The 23,309-nt window shown below is 40.0% G+C and overlaps 1 protein-coding gene across 2 annotated transcripts in view; it reads right to left on the reverse strand.

Annotated features, from left to right (window-relative positions):
* Positions 1–421: 421 nt before the first annotated feature.
* The window catches only part of MECP2 (methyl-CpG binding protein 2), an 81,951-nt gene continuing 59,063 nt past the window's right edge, over positions 422–23,309 (reverse strand). For both annotated transcript variants that reach the window (XM_074277938.1, XM_074277937.1), the window contains 2 exons: positions 7,496–7,846; positions 422–1,651 (listed from right to left, as the gene is read on the reverse strand). In XM_074277938.1, the coding sequence (XP_074134039.1) occupies positions 550–1,651; positions 7,496–7,846 (1,453 nt within the window). In that variant the 3' untranslated portion in view covers positions 422–549. The remainder of the gene's footprint in view (positions 1,652–7,495; positions 7,847–23,309) is intronic.

The raw sequence follows: 23,309 nt of genomic DNA on the forward strand, positions 1-23,309 counted from the left end.
ACCCTCCCCTCGCCCCCCCCACCCCACCCCCGGCCCCGGCCCCTTCAGGGGGAAAAAACAACAACAACAACAAACGAACCCCACAACATAATAATTTAAGACCTTGGACTAGAATGTTAATGGCACTGAAAATGTAAGCTCCCACTAACCCTACTCTGTTAGGTCTCTAGTGACAACCAGTACACCATCCCTCTCCCAACAGGGATGAATGGAGGGCAGGTGCTGGTGTACCCTAAAAAGCCTGATAAACAGCTTGTCTGGTCAGTAGTATATGCAGCAAGCCTTGTTGAAGGAGCCTATTATAGAAAAGTGCAAAGCTGCTTCTGGCCCTGGTTAGGTCTTCAACCTGACTGTGCTTGTCGGTAAGAAAAACATCCCAAGTGCTCCAACTACTCCCACCCGGAAGCCACGAAACTCTAAGTTGACTGAAAAAAAAAAAATCCTTTTTAATTTCAGTTAATCGGGAAGCTTTGTCCGAGACCTGCCCAGAAGGAGAAGAGACAACAGCTGCCTTTATTCTTTTGTTTTTTAAATCCACTTTTTAAAAAGTCAGCTAACTCTCTCTGTCACGGGCGTCCGGCTGTCCACAGGCTCCTCTCGGTTTGGCCTCGGCATGGAGGATGAAACAATGTCCTTTCGGTCTCCCTCTGCTCGGTGTTTGAACTTTTCTGCTGCCGCGGTGGTGGCAGCGGTGGTGGCGGCAGCAGCTGGAGGTTGAGTCTTAGCGGGCTCCTTTGTGCAGCCATCACTCTCGGGCGGACCCCCTCTCGGCATCTTCTCTTCTTTGCAAACTTTGCTGCTTAAGTCCTGAGGTTCAGGGGGGCTTTTGCTGTCCTTGGAGCTCTCTGGCTCAGGGTGAGGAAGGGAAAGGGCCTTGGGTGACTCTGAGGAAGGGTAGTAGTGGTGGTGGTGGTACTGTTGCTGCTGCGGTTCCTTTTTCGGGGGGGAAGAGGAGGTGCTACCACTTCGCCCTTTGGGGCTGCTCTCTTTGCTTTTCCGACCTGGGCTCTTTCCAGGCTTGAGTCCTTTCCCACTCTTCTCCCCCACAGTTGAGACAAGCAGAGGCTTCACCACTTCCTTCACCTCGATGCTGACGGTTTCCCGGGTCTTCCGCTTTTTGATAGGCAGCACAGTCTCATGAATGGACCGGATGGAAGACTCTTTGATTGCTTTCTTCTTGGCTTCGACAGCAGCAGCAGTCACCATACTTCCTGGCTTGCGCCCCCGTTTCTTAGGGATGACCGGTGGCTCAGTCTCGACTTTCCGCTTCCTGCCAGGACGCTTGATCACCATGACTTGGGTGGATGTGGTGGCCCCACCCCCTTCAGCTTTCCCCCCTGGCGAGGGCTGAAAAGGCATCTTGACTAGGAGCTTCCCAGGACTTTTCTCAATCACCCTTTTGACCTGGACCCCTTCTGAGGCTGTGGCCCTGGGTTTCACTGTGCCGCTCCCTTTGGGCCGTCCCCTCCCTCGGCCTGTCCCTGGAGCCTTAGGGGATTTGGACTTCTTAGGTGGTTTCTGCTCTCGTCGGGAGGGACTCCCTCTCCCAGTTACAGTGAAGTCAAAATCATTAGGATCCAGGGAGGTGTCGCCTACCTTTTCGAAGTATGCAATCAACTCTACCTTGGAGCGGAAAGCTTTTCCCTGTGGACTGTGGAAAAAAGAAAGAATCATCATTAAATATTATTCACGGCAATCTCATGAGTGGGAGAATTTTTTTATGGACAAGAAAACTACCGAAAGCGAAACAAAGATCTATCGCTTGGCTTTAAAAAACTGCTTCCTTCAAGTCAAAGCGTATTAAAAATAGAGGCAGAAGAGGGTCATGATGTGAGAAGCAGTGCAATGGAGAGAAAACTGGATGATGAATTGGAAGTTCTAGTTTCTAACACTGCTCCTATCGCAACTGAACTATGTGATCTTGGGCAAGCCACAAGCTCTTTATGCCTCGGTTTCTTAATCTGTCAAATCAAAATTCATTCACTCAACCCTCATTTCTTTAGCCCTGACTGTGTATAGAGCACTGTGCTGGGAGCTGGAGGCGATGCAAAATTTGTCTAAGAGAGTGAGAAGACAGGAATACAGATACTTTTAACACCCAGTGTTCTAGATGTGAATCAGTAGTGTGCAAAACCAAATGCTACTGAGGACTAAGGGAAAAGGCTGTAGTTATCTTGGAGGAATACGTAAGGCAGCATCGGAGGTGGACTTATCTGGATTATTATGGATGGAAATTCAATGAGTACAGAAAGAGAGAGAGCCATGCCACACATATTCAGGCAGCAAAGGGCAGTCCTCTTTGGTTGGAGCACAATGGTGTGTGGAGGGGAGGAACAGTATGAAATAAAGGAGTATGATGCCAGGTTGTAAAGGGGCGATTCAAATGCCAGGCCAAATAATGAGGACTTTATTCAGTAGAAAATAGGAGCAATGGAGTGACAGAAGCACTTCTAGGCAGAAGAAAGAAACAGTGAAAAGAATCGGTGGGAAAGAAGGAGAAAGGAAGCAGAATAATTTGAAAGAAATCTCTTGCAATGAATGGTCCAGGTGGGTGACAATAAACACCTATGATTGTGAAGGTTGTATCAATGAACCATGAGAACCATAAGGATGGGAGAGGTAAGGAAAAGGAAAGAGGCAAAGAGAAATAAGATTCTGAATGTGAGAGACTGGAGGGTGAATAGGAATCCAAGACAGAATTAGTGACACCAGGAGGGAAAGCAGGTGTAAGGGCAAGAGAAACTCAATTTTAGACATACTGAGTTTCAGTTGCTGGTGGCATATCAAGGTAGAGATACTTATTGGCTTTTGGGGGATGAAGGGCTGGAACTCAGAGGTTGCCATTGAAGAAACAGACTTGGAAATCATCCTTACAGAGGTGCTAGTTGAAACCATGGGAGGGAATGAGACTGTCAAAGGAGAAGCTGTAGAGAGAAAAAGACGGCCAGAGATAATCTCTTGAAGAACACTCACTTTAAGGGGTTGAGAGAAAAGGATGACGATCTAGCAAAGGAGACAGACAAGGAGCAGCTGGAGAGGTAGATGGGATGCCTCTAGGAGCATGTGGTGTCTCTGAAGCCAGATAGCAGGCAGAAGTGGTCAGTGTCTAAAGCTGCAGAGAAGTTAAGGAAGAAGAGGGGAAAAAAAGCCACTGGATTTAGTGATTGGTTGGTCATCAGTGATTAGCAAGAATGCAGTTTCAGTAGAGTGGTGGGGGAAAGCCAATAACTAAGAGAGAAATGGAGACATTACCTAGAGAGAAATTTTTAAAAATGCTTAGCAGTAGAAGAGAGAAATAAAATGGTAGCTGGAGAGGAGAAGGATCATGAAGAAGCCTTTTAAAGGACTGGGCAACCTGCATATGCTTGGAGACAGAAGCGGGCAGCAAAGACAAAGAGATTGTCAATAAATGAAAGAAAGGGAATGGCTTCTAGGACAAGGTATTTGAAAGGGAGGTGGGAGGGAAAGGGGATTCTCAGGGTTAGAACTAGTGCCCTATAATAATAATAATTATTCTGAGAATCTGGAAAGGGAAGCAGAGACCACTATGAACCAGAATGGAATTAGGAACAAATCACTGCCTTTTTACTAGGCTGATTATCAGGTAATCTACAGACATAATATATCTAAACAAACTATTTGATAATTCATAAAATAGCCTTGTGAACAAGACGAGAGGGATAAGAAATGGGCGATGATTTAATTAAGTAGACTTAAAACTTTGACTTTGGATGAATGACTAAATCCAACTTTTCTTTTTCTTTCTTTCTTTCTTTTTTTTTTAAACCAATAACTCAGTTGAAGGCAAAGACAGTGTGCTTTTCCAATCTCAGAAGATAGTAAGATGGGAAGAATAAGTAACACGTTGAATAACAGAATTGTAATCCAAAATTTATCTGACAGTATGGGACAACAAATTATATAAACAAAAATCTGTGGGGGTGGGAGAGAGATGTGACTGAGCACTAAAAGAATCTGGGGTACTCAAAGTTCAATCCGAACCAATAGTGATTTGGCAGCCAAAATTAACATTTTAATTTTGAGGCTGCATTAATAGAAGCATCATAACAGAATGAGGGCAGCGACAGTCCTTGGTCAGAAACTACATTCACGTCTAGGTACCACATTTTAAGAAGAATATCGACAAGCTAGAAACCACCTAAAGGAGGAGATTTGGATAGTCAGGGGACTGGCAAGTATTATCTGAAGGAACTGGGCATGTTTAGCTTGAGGAAGAAATTTAACGTCATCAATGCTGTCTTCAAATATGGGATGTCATGAGCCAAATCACTGTTTTACTTAAGCTCAAACAGCAGGACTATGGCCAATTGCTGAAAGCTTCAGGATGCTGTACCTTCCCCACCCACCCCATGTAACCATGGGGCACACATAGTAAGCAATTAAGAACTATTTGCTGCATTAGCTTGGGAGCAAAGGAAAAAAACTTTCTAACAAATAAGGTTATCCAAAGGTAGAATAAGTTACTTTGAAAATTAAGGGTAGAGAGGAGAAGCTAGATGACCAACTGGGTTGGAGCCACCGGAGAGAGGATTCAGATATGAGTTGGTCTGGATGAATTTCATTGACTTTTCAACTCGGATATCATTATTCTAGGATTTGAGGCCTGAATGTCAGGATCGTGAGATCTGTCAGGTCTCCTTTCAGCAAAGGAAAACATTGCTTCTTGGCTTAACAGTTTCACTGGGCCTGTTTGCTTTCATCTCACAAAGGCCTCTGGCTCATTACATGATCTATCACAAACCAAAGTGTAAGCTGAGATGGTGGCTCCTTGAAGGCGTGTGGCAGATGTTTAATAAATGCCCATTGAATGCCTTACTGCAGTGAATCAGGAGAAGAGAAAAAGGCTGCCTAAACAGAAGTTCTTTCAGGAGGCAAAAGGGGAAAGGAGGAAGTGGGAAGGGAAGACAAGACTCCCTTTTTTCTCTGACAGAGAAATAGCTGTCTGACCATGAGCTCTGTGAACTGAGCACCCAAACCTTACTCTTTTGGCTGTTTCACTTCAAGTTCAGCCTGGGGAAAATAGCCCTTGACACCATTTTAGCTACCAGAGAAAGACTTTCAGAGATGCCACCACAGGTGGCAAGTCTTTGTGGGCAAGATGGTAAATTCTTGATTAAGATGAATCATATTAGATTTTTGGGAATACACAAAAGGTTGCAAGCTAGTGTCATAAGTAACTTTGTGTATGGAAAAAAAAAATCACTTCTGCCATTAAAAGAACTTCTTCACAAGATAAAAAGGATTTTCAGACTATGATTTCAATAATCAAAACAAATTTATTAAGATCTACGAAAATGGATTGAATAGCTGGCTGGAGTAGAGGAGAAAAAAGAAAATAGTGTGCCCAAAGAATAATTGCTAACACGATAAAGGGCATATTTATTTCTAAATCTGTTCTTGGCACTGGCAATCCTGGATCAGAGGAGATGAGAAAGAAGACATATGGTCATCTGTCTATTTGGGAAACACCACTTTGCCATTACCATCGAGTGACTGGCTCCAAACTGCTGGAAAGAGAGTTGCTACTGGCTTTGGGCTGAGGCCAGAATATAAAACACCAGACTTGTTGTTTCAGTATCTTCATCTGTGTTTTAAGGAAGATAAAAGGGAGTTGCTGCTCTCATAGTGTTTATGGATAACAAAAGCCAAAGCTTTTTTGGGAAACATTTGGATGATTGAAAAATTACTTTTATTGTTTTTCAGTTGTGTCTGACTCTTCACGACCCCATTTGAGGTTTTCTTGCCAAATATACTGAAAGACACTTCTCCAACTCATTTGACAGATGAAGAAGTGCAGGATCAAGTGACTTGCCCAGGGTCACATAGCTAGTGTCTGAGGCCAGATTTGAACTCAGGGAGAGGAATCTTCCTAACTCCAGGCCTGGTGCTTTATCTACTGTAGTGCCACCTAACTGCCCCTACAGTTTCACTGAGGAGTAGAAATTGTTTTTGGTAAAATACTAGAGTTTAGGTCTTGGGACTCATCTAATCAGATCCAGTCATTGGAGAGGGATGTCAATTAGGATTCTTTGTAAGGCGCTAAGAATACTTAGATTCTCTGGATGGGGAGGGTAATGCTAAGGACCAACAACCACAATTAGGTGGAAGGACAGCAGGGTTCACTTGGCTTATTATAGCACTGAAACAGACTGCAAGGGGCTAGTTTCTTATATATAAGACAAATACCAGTCAAAAAAACTAAACATTGATAGTCAAGACCTCCTTCCACTTCACAATCTCTTATCATTGAATGTCTCCTTGGCCTCAAATGCACAATCATACAACTAATTAGGACAACTGGTACTATCTAAAATAAACTGAATAATCTGCATAGAGGGAACTTTGGCTATAGTAAAGCAGTGTGGGTCACACCATCCAGAGACCAGGGAAATCACACATTTCGGGGGGGGGGGGACCACACTGTTGCCAAATGAAAAATAAATCTGGCCCTTGTACTTGAGATACTCTAATAAAGATAACCACTTGGTGTTTAAAGGAACTAAATGTCTAAGAAACACTTTTAAAGTTTAAAATCTATTTGGATTGGATTCGATCACTCCCTGGGAAACTTCTTCATTTAAAGCCACACCTGATAAAGTGCTATAGCAGGCTGTAGTAACCCTGTGCCTACCCTTGCCAAAAATCCCTTCAAGCACTCGATGGTATGGTTCCCCGGTAGAGGGGTGAGGATTGATTAATTTCTGTCGAGTAGCCTTCTGAAGAATTCTCAGACTGTTATTTCCCCTAACCTTTATAAGCTCACTTCAAGTCATGGGCCATTTGCCCTTCTTTCCACTTGCCACAGCCAGAAGGACAATTTGGCTGGCTGGCCAGGTACCTGGACGTTCCTGGAATGCTTATAATGGGAAGACTCATCTCTCCCTCCAAACACTAATCTTTCTAAGGTAGCTTTGGTCAGTGTGCCACAGCTCCTTCTTGTTTATGTGAATGATTAATTTTTTCAACTTGTGTGGGGCATGTAGCTTGAATAGAGGATCACATCTTAAGACTGTAGGCATTTAAGAAATGTTTGCTATAAGATTAGAACTGGGAAAACATTTTTACAGTTAAAGGTTCTGATAAAGGCCTCACTTCCAAAATCTGTCTAGTTAAAACAAATTCCTATTTTCTTCTTCATTATTATTGTTTTCTTTTTGTATTCACCCATTTCATTTTGGGGACAGTTTGTAAGAAAAATGATCCCCTTGGGTGGCTTACTGGATACTAGTCATGAAGGTACAGCCTAAACTCCTTGGAGTTAAATGAATAGAAGCCACTAGAATACACTGGGACCCAGATGGGTCACATGCAAGTGACAACTGTTACTTCATATTCTGCAAAGTAGAAGATACTAAAAATACAAATGGAGGGTCAAGAAAGGCAGGCCACTCAAATGTCATTCCTATCAGTTTCTGAGCATGTTTCTAATGACCCACCCAGTGGTCTCCTTCTCACCATTCTTGTTTGTACTCACTTTATCAAATAGACATCGTACTTCCCAGCAGAGCGACCTGATTTCCTCTGTTTCAGTTTTCTTGTCCAGCCCTCTGGCAGTGTGGGATCATCATACATGGGCCCCCGGTCTCGGATGATAGAACGCCGTTGTTTAGGGGAAGCTGAAGCTTCAGGTGCAGCAGGGGCTGACCCAGCCTCTTCTGATGTTTCTGCTTTTCCTGCCTCAGCTGGCTCAGCAGACTGGTGTGATGATGGCTGTGGGAATTCATGTTTTCCTTCTTTCTCCTCCTTTTTGTCCCTCTTCAACTTTCTGAATTTCAGGGGTTTATCTCTGAGGCCCTGGAGGTCTTGGTCTTCAGACTGCTCTTCCCTGAAGTATTAAATAAACATGTAAGTATCACAAAGTACATCACAATCTAGAATTGTAAATACTGGGGAACCCAAGAAACTCTACAACTCTACAACTGGAATTCAAGGTATACTTTTCCTCATCTAATAAACCCAATACTTGACCCTGCTTGACCCTGCTAAGCAGTCTGAGAATGAAGGCCTCTATCTTTGGACAGTTTCCTACCATGCTGCAGCAACTATTACTTGAAGAATCTGTGATTTCATCGTTATGGAAAACTCCCAAGGTGAATACAGCACCCCCACCCAGATCTAGATCACAATTCATGATTCAGTAGATCTAAGTTGTTTGAGGCATAGGAAAAGTTAAGTGCCTTGCCCAGAGGCACTTACCAGAAAGTATCAAGGGGTAACAATTGAACCCAGCTCTTCCTGATTCCAAGTCATGCCCTCTGTTCACCATGTCACTCTGCCACTTACTCATCTATCCTATTACAAGAGTTAGGAGGAAATAGGAGATCGAGGCAGTTTGTTTGGCTTCCAAAGTCATTCAGAGGTTGGTCTGAGGTAGAAGGCATTTCTCTTATTGGGGAGCCCTGGGCTGCCAGATAGGGAGGTAACCCCCAGGGTTGTCAGCTTCGGATTGCAGGTTTGGATCCTAAGATGGCTGCACTTGGTCTCCAAGTGGGAAGACACATCCTTTAAGTCTATGTCCAGTAAGAAGTGGACTCAACTTTTCATCTCTGAGTATAATATTTCTGGCAAGAATTAAATTCTGTCCTGTGATACCCTGTTATCAGCAAATAGAGAAGTTTAACATTCAAAAAAAAAAATTAGTTTTCCAACATCCTGGATACAGGATGGAAGGAAATGATCCTGGGTCCTGGCCGTCTTAATGACAATAATGGGAGAAAGACTGCTAGGGTATGGTTTCATTTTGCTGAATGAGTCAATAGGTAGTCATGTGACATGACATCCCATTTCTGCTAGCATATGAAATCCTAATACACCGATGGTAAGCACACAGAAGCAGTCACTTCCATACATATTGGGAGTTGCATAGTTCTTTCTTTCCTCGGGATTGGACACTCCCCTGTGAATGCCAACCCTTGGGTCAGGCCTTACCAGTGAGGTTTCCAACCTACTGGGTAGAACTTTGATTTTCCAATGAAGAAAGAATGGTGCCATGATTCCAAAGTAGCTTAGAGATTAATGAAAAACCAGTGGCATTTCTATGTCTCACCACCGGTAAGACTGGGGCTGCTTAGCTAGGTCAAAAGTGCAAGAACACAATTTGGGCTAAGAGAAGTTTAGAGAAGAAACAAAAAAAAAAATTGGATCCCCCTATTAAAAGCTGCTGTCTCCACTATTGCCACCTAGCTGCCTCCAAACCCCATCTTTAAAAAGAAACAAACTATAAACAAAAAATTAGGTGTTTAGTGATTTAACTACACCACTGAATTGCCTCATGTGTTGTTGATATTTCTCATACATATGTGTGTATAAATATACTTAACATACACATATACTTTGTTTCCCCAAGTTCTTTACTAAATATTTTTGGAATTTGTTATTTTCACTAGGAGTTACTCAGCTGAGCTGCTTCCAATTACCAGGGCATTTAGAAAACCAATAAAATCATGTTTGAAAGGCATTGGACTAAACTGAAATAACTGGAAGAATATTCAGTGCTTATGACTAAGCCATGCCAATAATGACAATGTTACTAAAGTTAATTTACAATTTGAATGCTGTGACAATCAAATTATCAAAGAGACATTTTACAGAACTCAATGATAAAGTTCATTTGGAAAAAATGAAAGCTCTAGAATATCAAGAGGGATGATGAAAAGAAGTAGGAACGAAGGCGAACAGCACTTCCAGACCTCAAACTACATTATAAAGAAGTCAACAAAACCATCTAATATGGGTTAAGGAGTAAAGAGATAGATCAATAAAACAGACTAGACAAGGAAGAATCAGAAACAATGAAAATCAATAATCCAGTGTTCCATAAAATGGAAAACATAAATTACTTAGGAAAGAACTCCCCATTGGTAAAAACTTCTGGGAAAAGCTGAAAAGCAGTTTGGTAGAAGTTAGGTTTAGACCAACACTTTACACTGTATTTCACAATATATTCTGTATGTATACACAACTTTAATATTAAATATAATACTATGAAAATATTAGAAGAGAAACATCATATACCTCTCATGGCAATGGGTGGATATGTATTCTTAATTGTACAAGGGATGGAGGCAATTACAAGAGATAATAACATAGACAACTGTGATTACAGAAATGCTTTGGCACAAATAAAACCAATGCACTTAGAGTAAGAAGGAAAGCAGTCAAATGGGGGAAAAATTTGTATAAGAGTTCGGTAATATGTAAATAACACACACACACACACACACACACACACACACACACACACACACACACACACACTTCAAATGCAGAATTGTAAACTATTAAAAACCTTATGAAAGAATGCTCCAAATCACTAACAACCCTGAGCTTTCATCTCATACTCTGAAAATTGGGAAAGATGACAAAATAAAGGATTAATTAATGTTGGAAGGGTTGTAGGAGCTAGATCCACTAGTGCATTGTTAATGGAGCTGTGAATCAGTACAAACATTTTGAAGCAATTTGGATTATGCAAATAAAATGACTAAAATTTCCATACTCTTACTCTTTGACCTAGAACAATGGAATTGTTGTTCAGTTGTGTCCGACTCTTTGTGACCCCATCTTGAGGTTTTCTTTGGGAGAGAAAAGGGAAAGGATACCTCAGAAATCTATGGTAGTGCAAAAAGACATTAATTGAAAGATATTTAACCAATGGGTTGTATAATCAAATGTAAATCTCATGGCTCTCTATCACCTCCACGATCAAATACAAAATCCTTTACTTGGCATTCAAAGCCCTTTTTAAACCTAGCTCCCTCCTGCCTCTCCAGTTTTCTTACATCTTAGTTTTTGATCTAGTAACACTGGCCTCCTGGATATTATATGAACAAAAATTGTCTTTTGTCTCTTTTTATGGCTCTCAGTTCTTAGCACAGTGGCTGGCACACAGTAGGCATTTAAGAAAGGTTTGCTACAAGATTAGAAGGGAAGCAACAAACTGGGAAAACATTTTTACTGTTAAAGATTCTGATAAAGGCCTAATTTCCAAAATATATAGAGAATTGACTCTAATTTATAAGAAATCAAGCCATTCTCCAATTGATAAATGGTCAAAGGATATGAACAGACAATTCTCAGATGAAGAAATTGAAACTATTTCTACTCATATGAAGGAGTGTTCCAAATCACTACTGATCAGAGAAATGCAAATTAAGACAACTCTGAGATACCACTACACACCTGTCAGATTGGCTAAGATGATGGGAACAAATAATGATGAATGCTGGAGGGGATGTGGGAAAACTGGGACACTGATGCATTGTTGGTGGAGTTGTGAAAGAATCCAGCCATTCTGGAGAGCAATCTGGAACTATGCCCAAAAAAGTTAGCAGTGCTACTACTGGACTTATATCCATCCCAAGGAAATACAAAAGAAGGGAAAGGGACCTGTATGTGCCAAAATGTTTGTGGCAGCCCTTTTTGTAGTGGCTAGAAACCGGGAAAATGAATGGATGCCCATCCATTGGAGAATGGTTGGGTAAATTATGGTATATGAATGTTATGGAATATTATTGTTCTGTAAGAAATGACCAACAGGAGGAATACAGAGAGGCCTGGAGAGACTTACATCAACTGATGCTGAGTGAAATGAGCAGAACCAGGAGATCATTATACACTTCAACAACAATACTATATGAGGATGTATTCTGGTGGAAGTGGATATCTTCAACAAAGAGAAGAGTTAATCAGTTCCAATTGATCAATGATGGACAGAATCAGCTACACCCAGAGAAGGAACACTGGGAAATGAGTGTGAACTGTTTGCATTTTTGTTTTTCTCCCCAGGTTATTTTTACCTTTTCAATCCAATTTTTCTGGTGCAACAAGAGAACTGTTCGGTTCTGCACACATAGATTGTATCTAGGATATGCTATAACATATTTAACATGTAGAAGACTGCCTGCCATCTAGGGGAGGGGGTGGAGGGAGGGAAGGGAAAAGTCGGAATAGATGTGAGTGCAAGGGATAATGTTGTAAAAAATTACCCAGGCATATGTAATGTCAATAAAAAGTTATAATAATAATAAAAAAGAAATGTTTGCTGATTGGGTAATTTTCATCATCATCATCATTCAAAACTTACTGTTCAGAAGCTCTAACTTGAAGAGCTGACACTAAAACTTTCAAAGCAAGAATAACAGTTATTAGGGGCAGCTAGGTGGTGTAGTGGATAGAGCACCAGCCCTGAAGTTAGGAGGCCAAGAGTTCAAATCTATTCTCAGACACTTCCTAGCTGTGTGACCCTGGACAAGTCACTTAATTCCAATTGCCTAAGCAAAAAAAAAAAAAAAAAAAAAAAAAGAATAGCAGTCATTTGTTAGTTCCAAGTCAACCCATGATCAGGAAGATAACTTCTTTGTATGTAAGGGGGCAATTATTTCTTTAGGAGAATAGAGAAGAGGGTAGGGGTGGTCAACAAGTTGAATTAAATAAAGGTTAATACTAGTAACATTGATTTTATGCAGGCAAAAGTCATAGCAGAAGTTGGGATTCAACACAAAAGCTACAGATTTATCTTATATGTTCTCTCTCTTAATTAGAATATATTCTAGGATTTTGTTATCTTAACTGTTGAGCTAATAAATCTGGCTACAGCAACCCTTAGCTCCTGTGTCCCCATGTTCATATATATAGTACTCTAGAGTGAGTTGAGTCTAAACATCTTATTTTGGGCAAAGCAGAGCAGACTAAAAAAAGCAATGGATTTCACTACTAGGCTCTATACAACACAAATACAATAACTATTTTCCAGGAGCTTGAAATCCAGCAAATCTCTCTCTCTCTTTTTTTTACATTAAACTTTTTTTTGACTATTTTTATTTTATTTAATTTTTAATTTAAATTTTTTAAATTTTATAATTATAAATTTTTTGACAGTATATATGCATGAGTAATTTTTTAAAATAACATTATCCCTTGTATTCATTTTTCCAAATTTTCCCCTCCCTCCCTCCACTCCCTCCCCTAGATGACAGGCAATCCCATACATTTTACATGTGTTACAATATAACCTAGATACAATATATGTGTGTAAATACCATTTTCTTGTTGCACGTTAAGTGCAACAAGTTAGATTCCGAAGGTATAAGTAACCTGGGTAGATAGACAGTAGTGCTAACAATTTACATTCACTTCCCAGTGTTCCTTCTCTGAGTGTAGTTATTTCTGTCCATCATTGATCAACTGGAAGTGAGTTGGATCTTCTTTATGTTGAAGATATCCACTTCCATCAGAATACGTCCTCATACAGCATTGAAGTGTACAGCGATCTTCTGGTTCCATTCATTTCACTCAGCATCAGTTGATGTAAGTCTCTCCAAGCCTTTCTGTATTCCTCCTGCTGGTCATTTCTTACAAAGCAATAATATTCCATAACCTTCATATACCATAATTTACCCAGCCATTCTCCAACTGATGGAGATCCATTCATTTTCCAGTTTCTAGCCACTGCGAAAACGGCTGCCACAAACATTTTGGCACAAACAGGTCCCTTTCCCCTCTTGAGTATTTCTTTGGGATATAAGCCCAGTAGTAGCATGAAATCCAGCAAATCTCTAATCCTCCACTAAAGTCCTCTGCTGATTCCTCACATATGTAACATGGAGGTAAAACAGAGTTTCAAAGATTCAACCATAAGTATAAGCATGAAAGGTCTTACCAAGCTGGAAAGGCTTTGAACTGCATCTGTTATTCAAGAAGAGCCTAGCAAAATTTGGAGAGAGCCAAAATGATAAACTTTCTGGCTATAGCAACTTATGAAAAACATCTTCTCAGGGTTTTGATCTGCCATGGTCCTCACAAAACTAGAAAAAAAAATCATAGATCACTGAAGTATTAAGTCATTTTATTAAAGCCAGAGATTAAGGGACAGGCTACATCTCTAGCTCAAAAAGAATAGATTTTCTTCATCAGAGCAGCAAAAAAAGAAGGCAAAGAAAGGGTATAGAAAATCAAGAAAGTCTTTTTCTTGATTACCTGGCCTATTCATTAACCAAAAAAACAAAAACAAAACTTCTTATGAACTCCAATTAAAAAAAAAAAATCTGCAAAAAGGAGATGCAGCCCTAATAAAATGAAATTATATAAATAATGAAGGAAATAAAAATATTTCCTAAAATCATAGGCCTCTTCTCTTAGACTCCTCAGATAAAAAGTGCTCCTAAGAAACTCTATCTCCTTAATTCGCACAGTACAACAGAAGATAAACTGGAATTGGAATTCAGCCTGGAAAACCCCAGCAGGCTCAAGTGAACTCAGGCAATAAGCAAAGAACATGCTAATTAAGAGCTACAGTGATGTCCTTTTTTGCTGTATAATCAATTTGTTTATTCCAGGGATGAAGAAGAGAAATCAACAACAAAGAAGCCATTTATTAAATGAGATAAACAAAGCATTAGGCTAGATTCTGGGTGAGATACGAAGGTTAATTAATTAATAAAATAGAATTTTTGCCCACTAGGTACTAACAAATTAACTAGAAGGAAGGGGAAAGAAGACTTGGACAGAAATAATTATAATGCAACATCAGAGCCCAGCGAGTCCCTAAGAGAGGTACAAAATGTTAAGAAAAGTCTTAAGGGAGAGAGAAGTTCTGATTTAAGACAATAGAGAGGGCTAGGTCCTAAAGAAAGGAGGCAGTGTGGTAGAATGGAAGAACAGTGGGTTTGGAATCTGTTTTCATCTCTGAGTCTGCTTCCTTAACTCTTAGAGCAGTGAATTATAGTAGCCCCAATATAAGGAAAGATGTGAAAAAAGCCACTGAGGAGTGCAGTTTGGGAAAGTAAACAATATGCTTTGGCTGGAATGAGAAGGTTAGTAGTATCAGAAAGGAAGAAGACTAGGTTGTAAACAGACCAAAGAAGGCCCCGAGTTGTGGTCTTATTTAGTGAGTGATAGGGAACTGCATAAGGTTTTGGCAGCAAATAAAGTGGGGAGTTAGATGAGAGGAAATGGTCCTGACAAGAGGCAATAAAGCCCTGACCTTAAAAGATAGTGAAGATATAATCAGCAAATTTGGTAAATAATACGATGCAAGGAAAGAAGGATGAAAACAGGGTTTCTAGACTAAATGGCTGAAAAGATGGTGCTACTATTTACAAAAATAAGTTAGTAAGAGGAGCAGGTTTCAGAACTCACTCAAAGAATTGCTGTAGATGTAGTAAATATGAGGTACCGAAAGGCTATCAAGCTAAGTCGTCCATTGGGCATTAGAACTATGGATGTGGAACATGAGAGATGGGACTGCACCCAATAAAGGGTTTGGAAGGCAAAGTGACTGAGTAGGAAGAACACTGGGTTTATTTTTCAAAGAGCATGACTTCTAAGGCTGACTCTGCTACTAAATAGCTATGTGAAATCACTTCCTTTTTGTGAGTTTTAGCTTCTTCTTTTGTAAAATGCAAGGGTTGGTCCCTTCCAGATCTAAATCTATGCTCTTAAAACGATGTCCTTTTTCAACTCGGAGTCCTTTGATCCCAGGTAACAACTGAAACCATGGGAACAGATGGGTACACAATGGTGAGAACATCAGAAAAAAAAGGCTAAGGTCAAGACCATAAAGGATATATCCACAGAGGGCACAGGAGGGAGAAGATTGAAAGAGGGATGCTTAGAGAGCTTAGGAGAGCAGAAAGAATTCAGTTACAAAAGCCATGGGAAGACAGCGGAAACACGACTGGAGAGCAGAACAAAGATGGAGAAGAAACTGTTGAGTTTGGCCATGGGGGAATCACTGTGGAACTCAGAGGGTGGCCTGCAGTGAAGAAAGGGGGATGGCTTTCAGTAGCCAAGGCTGCTTTAGACTGACACACAATGGAGAGACGAGGACTGATTGCCACTGCAGTCCAACACCTGAACCTGTCTTGGAGCTGACATACGAATCAAGACCTGATGATAGCTATTCTTCTGACTCCATAGGAAGCAAGGCTAACTTCCAAAAGCCCATTCTACTCCTCCAACAAAATTCAAGGTCAGAAATGCAAACCAACCCCAATTGTCTTATTTTTTCCCTTGTCTCCTCTGCTTTCATGTTCAGTGCTGTCTGACCAACCTCTCCAGTTGTTTAAAAAAATCTTCACCCATGAGCCAGTCAGCTGACTTCTGACAGGCTTCTTAGTTGGAGCTAGGGATAGAGCATAGTTTAATTAATGGGAAATATGAATGGCCAGGGGAGAGAAGTCCTAATATTTGCCAAACAATCTAAGTTAGGCTTCCAAGTGATTAAAACTCAACTTTCATCACCATTCCTAACAAAACAAATCCAAGCTAGATCAGATACTTCATAGGAAGTAGTCAGGCTATTGGGGATGAAGAAATCCGAGTTGGTGGTGGTGGTGGGGGATCACTAACTATAACATCCATTACATAATCCAGGGGTTTGGCACTTGATGGAGGTAATTGTGCTACCCAAATTCTTTAAATGGAGGACCCAAGAAATATACGCATCTTTTAATAATAGCCTGGCAGATTGGGGAAAAAGCAGACAATTAATATTTAGAAATCAGTGAATATTCAGTCAAAAAACTGAACAATCCCAGGGATTAGCTGGTAAGAAGCTATACTGACAAAGACAACTATTGCCTTTATTTCTGAAGAGGAAAGAGCAACGGTTATTTCCCATTGAGGCCTTTTTCTTGAAGAGGAGGCTTCCCCCCTCCCCCCCGGGCTGGGGTTAAGTGACTTGCCCAGGGTCACACAGCTAGGAAGTGTTAAGTGTCTGAGATCACATTTGAACTCGGGTCCTCATGAATTCAGGGCTAGTGCTCTATCCACTGCACTTGAAGAGGAGGCTTTTGGCCACAACCCTATTAAGAGCTTTCTTTAGTAGGTTAGGGTAGCCACTTTCCAACTTGGCACAATCAAAATTACATATGCTATTCATTAGAGAATCAGAATTTCAGTTGAGGGGTTGAGAAAGGAAAAAGAGGGAATATCAAAAGAATAGCCATAAACCAGTAATAGAGGGAAGACAATGAACATGGCAAACTGTAAGGGGCTGAAACTCTTGAGTCAATGCACTGAGGTGGGACAATCGAGCACTTGAGGCTAATTACTGATTGGACAATAATCTAGAAGAATAAGCTTGGAAAATGGCTCTTCCCACTATCCTGTGTTGGCCCAATCGTTTGGTGTATACAGAGAATTGTGGGAGGGACTACAGGGTGCAGGGAGACTAGCCAGGGTCACTTCTGTGAGAGAGACAAGGTGTGAGGTCTACGCATCCACTCTCTTCACTTCTAGCACTAAAGATCTAGAATAAAGAATTTTGCTTATCCTGACTCCAGCTGATTCTAAGGTATCCAGGGTGCTAACACGGTCGCCACAGCAAACAAGATCAAATAAAGGGGAACGAATGAGTAGTAGGGAGGATGCAAATGGTCCTAGAATGTCAGTTTTTTCTTTTGCCCTCTCTCATTTTTTCAGAACAGTCATTTCCCAATCCTAGACTCTTCCTATGAGCCTCTCCCCTCCTCCCTGCCAAAACTCACCCTTGTAACAAAGAAAAACAGTTCAGTCTAGTATACCCCACTAGTCTACTTCTACTGTGGCCTCTCTAAGAAGGATAAAAAGGGACCTGGGGGGAAGAATGCCTTACGTAACAGAATATAATGTGTTCATTCTATTGGTTTTCTCCACAGCAGACTGAAATGTCACCATGGCCTAGCATTCAGGAAACCATTTACCATTAAAAGGCAAAGTGCAAATATTTCCCCCCAAATATCCAACAGATCACTTCAATACAGCTTTCATTATAGCAAAAATGGCACCAAAGATAAAACAGACCAAATGAATTCCAGGTTACTAGGCTCTATCTAACAGGAAGCAATCTAAAAGGTATTTTGGGTTTGTTTGGTTGTTTTTTTTTTTGTTTTTGGTGCATATACTTTTATGAAAGTATCCAAAGCCTAGAAAATGAAGTTTGAAATGGAAATGCTCCTTTAGCTCTAACCCTAAATGTGCGCTGCCTCCCAACTCTAACTCGACTTGGAGTGTAAAACAAAGCCAAGGTACAAAAAATCCACCTACATAGTAAAGCTTTAATGAAAGCAAAAGTCCAGTGACCTCAATACTCTTACTGGTATCAGTGGTATCCCTTGTCAAAAATGACATAGTAGTGCCAAGAAGGCACAACTCATAACAGCCATAATGCAGTTTGTACATAATGGATCCCAAGGCTCAGGGAAGAAATCCAAGGGGATCTCCTTGATATAGAAAAAGGTTATACCTAAAGCACTATAGCTGAGAAGGGATTGGTTCCTCTAGGTTTAAAATAGGCAGCTAAACGACACTTGCCACGAAAGCAAATTCTAAATTTAAATCTCAATCCAGCTCCCGCATCTGCCTGACCACAGAGTTTTAGCTTCCACTAAAGTTTTATACCTTGGATCTTTCCCATTAATGTATAACACTTGACTATTTTCTGCCTCTCATATAAATTATCAGCAGCTTTCATTACCAATAAACCATGGTGCACAATACATCTGGAAAGATCCATTCCTTCTGCTTCTAGCACAAGGTAAATTCTCCTTGCTCACCCTGCAAGTAGCAGAACCTTCCCTGTTTTCACCAATGAACAGAAGCAATGGCTCCCCAATCTCTTGCCTTGATTCCTACCACATGGAAAGATATTTAGGACTCAAAGTAGTGGGTAGGGAGAGGGTAAAACAGGACAGGAATCTGGAACCCCTGTTTTTGGACTTCCCTCTTTTTTTGCTGCCAGCCACAATATAATTTCTCATTCAAAATTCTTTAGAAGGCAGAAAAGGCCTATGCTTCAAAAAACACCCAACTAACATGAACCAATACCGCTCTCCTCCAATGTCCCATTACCACCAGTGAAAATTCTTCATCCTTCTGGGTGAAGTCATGTCTGTAAATAATGGGTGTCCCACAGGGCTGTCTTCTGATCTCTTCTCTCTTTATAGACTGGGAGTTTGCTGACAATAGATTGTCCTTTGCCTTTCTTTGTATCCCCAATGGTCATTGGCACACTGCTTAATCAATGTTTTGTAATGGAATGTTTTGTAACTAACACCCCCCCCCATACAAGCAGGCATACTTCCCCCTAAACAGCAGAGACCAAGGCTATTCTAACAGTGGTTGAATCTATTTCTCACCCAAAAAGCAAGTTGGACAACACTTGCCAAGTATTCATGGTGCAAAGGAGGTATCCATCCAACAACAATAAGTGGGACAGAGGCCAATTTGCCAAAAAAACAAAACAAAACAAAACAAAACAAAAACAAACAAACAAAAAAAACCAAACGTGGATAGGAAGTAATTAAAGAATGGGAAACAAGGTCTCCATACTCTGGATAATACCACACATGGTTAAAACCTGTAAGGTCAGAGTGAGGGTAAATCCAACAAAAACAGGCAGAAAACTTATTTAGTCTAGATAATTGTAGAACTTGATGAATAAGCAGCAAATAAAACAGAAAGCTGCTGGCCCATATTCTAAATTGTTCTATCTACTCCAGATTTAATGGCCCTTTTCTTAATCCTCAACCTTAAGGACTACTGCAACATTTGATACTATGGAGCATGCTTTCCTTTCCACTTTTCTTCTTTCCTTTTTAAAAAAAAGAATATAATTTTTTCAATCAGTAAAATTAAAGAAATAAATGATCTACTTTTCATCTTCCTCCCCCAATTGAGAAAGAAAAAAAAAATTGAAAACCCTGTTACCAATATATAGTCAAGCAAAATAAACATCTGCAGTAGCTGTGTCCAAAAAATTTTGTTTGTATCTGCAATCCTCCTCTCTAGCATGCTACCTAAGTTTTCTTACATAGTTCTGGTTCTGCTCACTTCACTTTGCACCAGTTCATCTGACCCCCTGTCACTTTACCACATAATTCCATCACCTCCATGACTTGTTCATCCATTCCCCAAATGATGGGCGCTCCCACAGTTTCCAATTCCTTGCAACCACAAAAAGAGGTACTAGAGATATTTTTGCATAACTTTGGAGTATGTCTTATTTAGGACAAATTCCTCCCTTAATCTACTCTCTAATTTTCCCTTCTCTCTATTCTTTCCTATTTTCTCTGTTGAGTGACATGTAATTCTGTAGCTAACTGAATTTTGGCAAATTCAGTTAAGAATGAAGTTCAAGTATCAAGTTGCCACCCCTTCCTCCTTGTTTGTATAGACTTTTACTTTCACACTTCAACAACGTGAGATAATTGTCCCTAACCTAACTCCAAAGATCTATTTGGTTTTAGCTTCTCTCTTCATTTCTTGCACTGCATCACCAACTACAAATAGCTATTTCCAAAAAGATAGGCATTTCAAACTCATTATGTCCAAAATAGAATTCATTACCTTTCCCTTGCAAACTTCCCTTCTTCCAAACTTGTCACATGTTTGTGACCTTTGCATCATACTCAACTTCTTGTTCTTATTCACTCTACACATCCAATTAGTTGCCAAATCTTGTCATTTCTACTTTCACACTTTTCACACATTTCCTCTTCCCTACATTCAATCACCACCATAGTTTAGGCTCTTCTCAGCTCTTATTCTGACATTTTTCAATTAAAAACAATTTTTTTTTCAATTAATAAAAATCTGCCTTCTCTGCCTCCCCCACTGAAAATGAAAGAAAATAAAACCCTTATAACCAATATACTCAAGCAAATTATATAATATTTTAAAAAAACCAAGCAAGAAAAACCCCCACATTGTCCATGCCCAAAAATGCATGTCTCATTTTTCCATCTTGAGTTTGTCACCTGTCTGGAGGTGGGTAGACTGCTTCCTCATGAATCCGTTGGAATTGTGGTTGGCCATTGCATTGAGCATACAAAATTAATTATACTACTAAATTTAAAATAACACTTCCTGAATAAAGTATAAATTTTAAGACAGTACAGACATGAGTCATAAATCACAAATGATATTTATATAGCACTTATCTCATTTGAGCCTACTAATTACTTTTAGGTGCAGGTTCTAGAAGATTCTCATTTGACAAATGAGTAAACTGGGGCTGAGAAAGGTCAAGTGGCCTCAGATGCATGCTTACACAGGTAGATGACAAAAAAGGGGAACAATCAATATCAAAGGGGTTGTGGGAAGACAGGCACACCCATTAAATTCCATTCATGCTAGGGATTGCAATTCTTCTCCATTAGTGAGAAATTCTCAGTAAGACCAAAAAAAAAAAAAAAAAAACCCAAATCAGGAAGAATCACTACTGAAGGAGCTGTGGGGAAATAGCTATAATACTACACTGTTGCTGGGGGGTTGCAATTTGGTCTGATCTTTTGGAAAACAATTGGGAATTATGCAACTAAAGTAGCTAAGACTGTCCATACTCTTTGATCCAGTGATGCCATTTCTGGGCATATAGTCTAAACAAAGGTCTAAAATATGTCAAAATATTCATAGTAGAGCTTTGTAGTAGAAAAGAGCTAGAAACAAAGTGGACAGCCATCAATTGGGGAATGGTTGAAAAAACTATGGTACATTGATAAAATAAAGGAGTATTATTAACAATGAACATATTATCAACAAATATGAGCAATTTTGAGAAAACTTGGAAAAATCTGTAAAAGTTCACACAAAATGAAATAAACAGAATCAAAAGATCAGTATATATGATAACAATGAAAATCTAAAATTCACTAAAAAGTAAAATTCTAAGAAATTGAAAAACCAATGAAAGAACCAGAAAAAAGATAGTAAAACTTCCCTCCTCATGGCAAAGAGCTACAACATGATCAGCTGTGGTCACTATACTAGGTTTTTTTCTCATTTATTTTTCTTTGTCACAAGGGAGAGAAGGTCTCCTTCCTCCAAAATGATGGTGCAGCCAAGACAAAAGGCATCAAAAAATGTAATTTTAAAAAAAGATTCAAAAGCCCCCTAAGGATCTGTCTTTGTCCTTTCTCTCCTCTCTTTCTCTCTCTCTTCATGATTTCATCAGTTCCCATGGATTCAATTATCATCTCTATGCAGATATACTCTCAGATCTAGTTATCCATTCCTAACCTCACTGACCTCAGCTTCACACTGCCAATTGTCATCTGAAAGTGGATGACATGGACATCTGAAACCTGATACAACCAAAACCTGACAAACCAAATTTTGTTATCTTTCTTTTCCAAACCCTTCCTTTCAAACTTCTCATATACTTTTAAGTATATCACCATCCTCAATTCCTCACTCAGACTCACCTTATATATTAAATAAGTTGCTTAAGTATGTTATTTCTACATTTATATGTCTGATATTTCTTCTCTTTACTCACACTGCCACTACTCTATTGCAGGCCCATATTCCCTCCCACCTGGACTCCTGAAAATAGCCTTCTGATTGGTCTCCCTACCTCAAGTGTGTCCCTACTTCAATTTGATGTAAATTGTGTCCCCTTTAATCTTTGGGGGGAGGGCCCTGAAACTTTCCCTTTAATCTAATGGTGATTGGGGGTTTTGAGATTCTCTAGAAGGGGCACACTCTTTAGACTGTAAGGGCAACACCCAGATAAGTAATCTCATTCAATTTTGAATTGAACTGAATTGAACATCAGTCTCTCAAATTCATCAGGAATTGGCCCCAGCCTCAGGGCCAAAGATCAAAGTGGCCCCAATATATGCTGTATGTCCAGACATCTTTGCACAAGTCCTAACATGATTTTGCCCAATGCTGAAGATAATTTCTTCTCAGTGCAAACCCATCTTTGCAATAGTCCTAACAGGAACTTGCCCTCTAAGAAAGTTGTCTTCTTAGCAAAACTATCCCACTGGGATTCTTTGCCCACTAAGAAAGCTTTCTTCTTAGTGCAAATCAATCCCCCTTTGCCACAGACTTTGGGTTTTCAAATTTTTCCACAAGGAACCTGAGACATCAACCAGAGGGGATCTCTTCCCCTCAATTCTTGCAACTCATCAAATTCATCTTCCACTCTCCCACTCAGTTCTAAAGTGATTTGCCCAAAGTACAAGTGAACTTGTTATCCTTTTACTTAGTAAACTCCAATGGCCCTCTATTACCTCCAGGATTAAATGTAAAATTTGGTTTGGTTTTTAAAGCCTTTTACAATATGGATACTACTTTCATTTTCAGTTTTCTTACATTTTGCTTCCCTCCATTCACTCTATGATTCAGAGACACTGGTCCTATTGTTTCTTTAACAAGATACTCCATCTCCCCACTTCATGACTTTTCACTGGCTGTTCCCTTTTTCTGGACTGTTCTCCCTCCTCATCCTTCCATCAAGACTCAATGAAAAACCCATTTTTCTGCCAAAGGTCTTTCCTGGTTGCCCACCCCCCTCCCAG

This window comes from Sminthopsis crassicaudata, chromosome X (genome assembly GCF_048593235.1).
Source record: "Sminthopsis crassicaudata isolate SCR6 chromosome X, ASM4859323v1, whole genome shotgun sequence".
In the NCBI taxonomy this organism is placed as follows: Eukaryota; Metazoa; Chordata; class Mammalia; order Dasyuromorphia; family Dasyuridae; genus Sminthopsis; species Sminthopsis crassicaudata.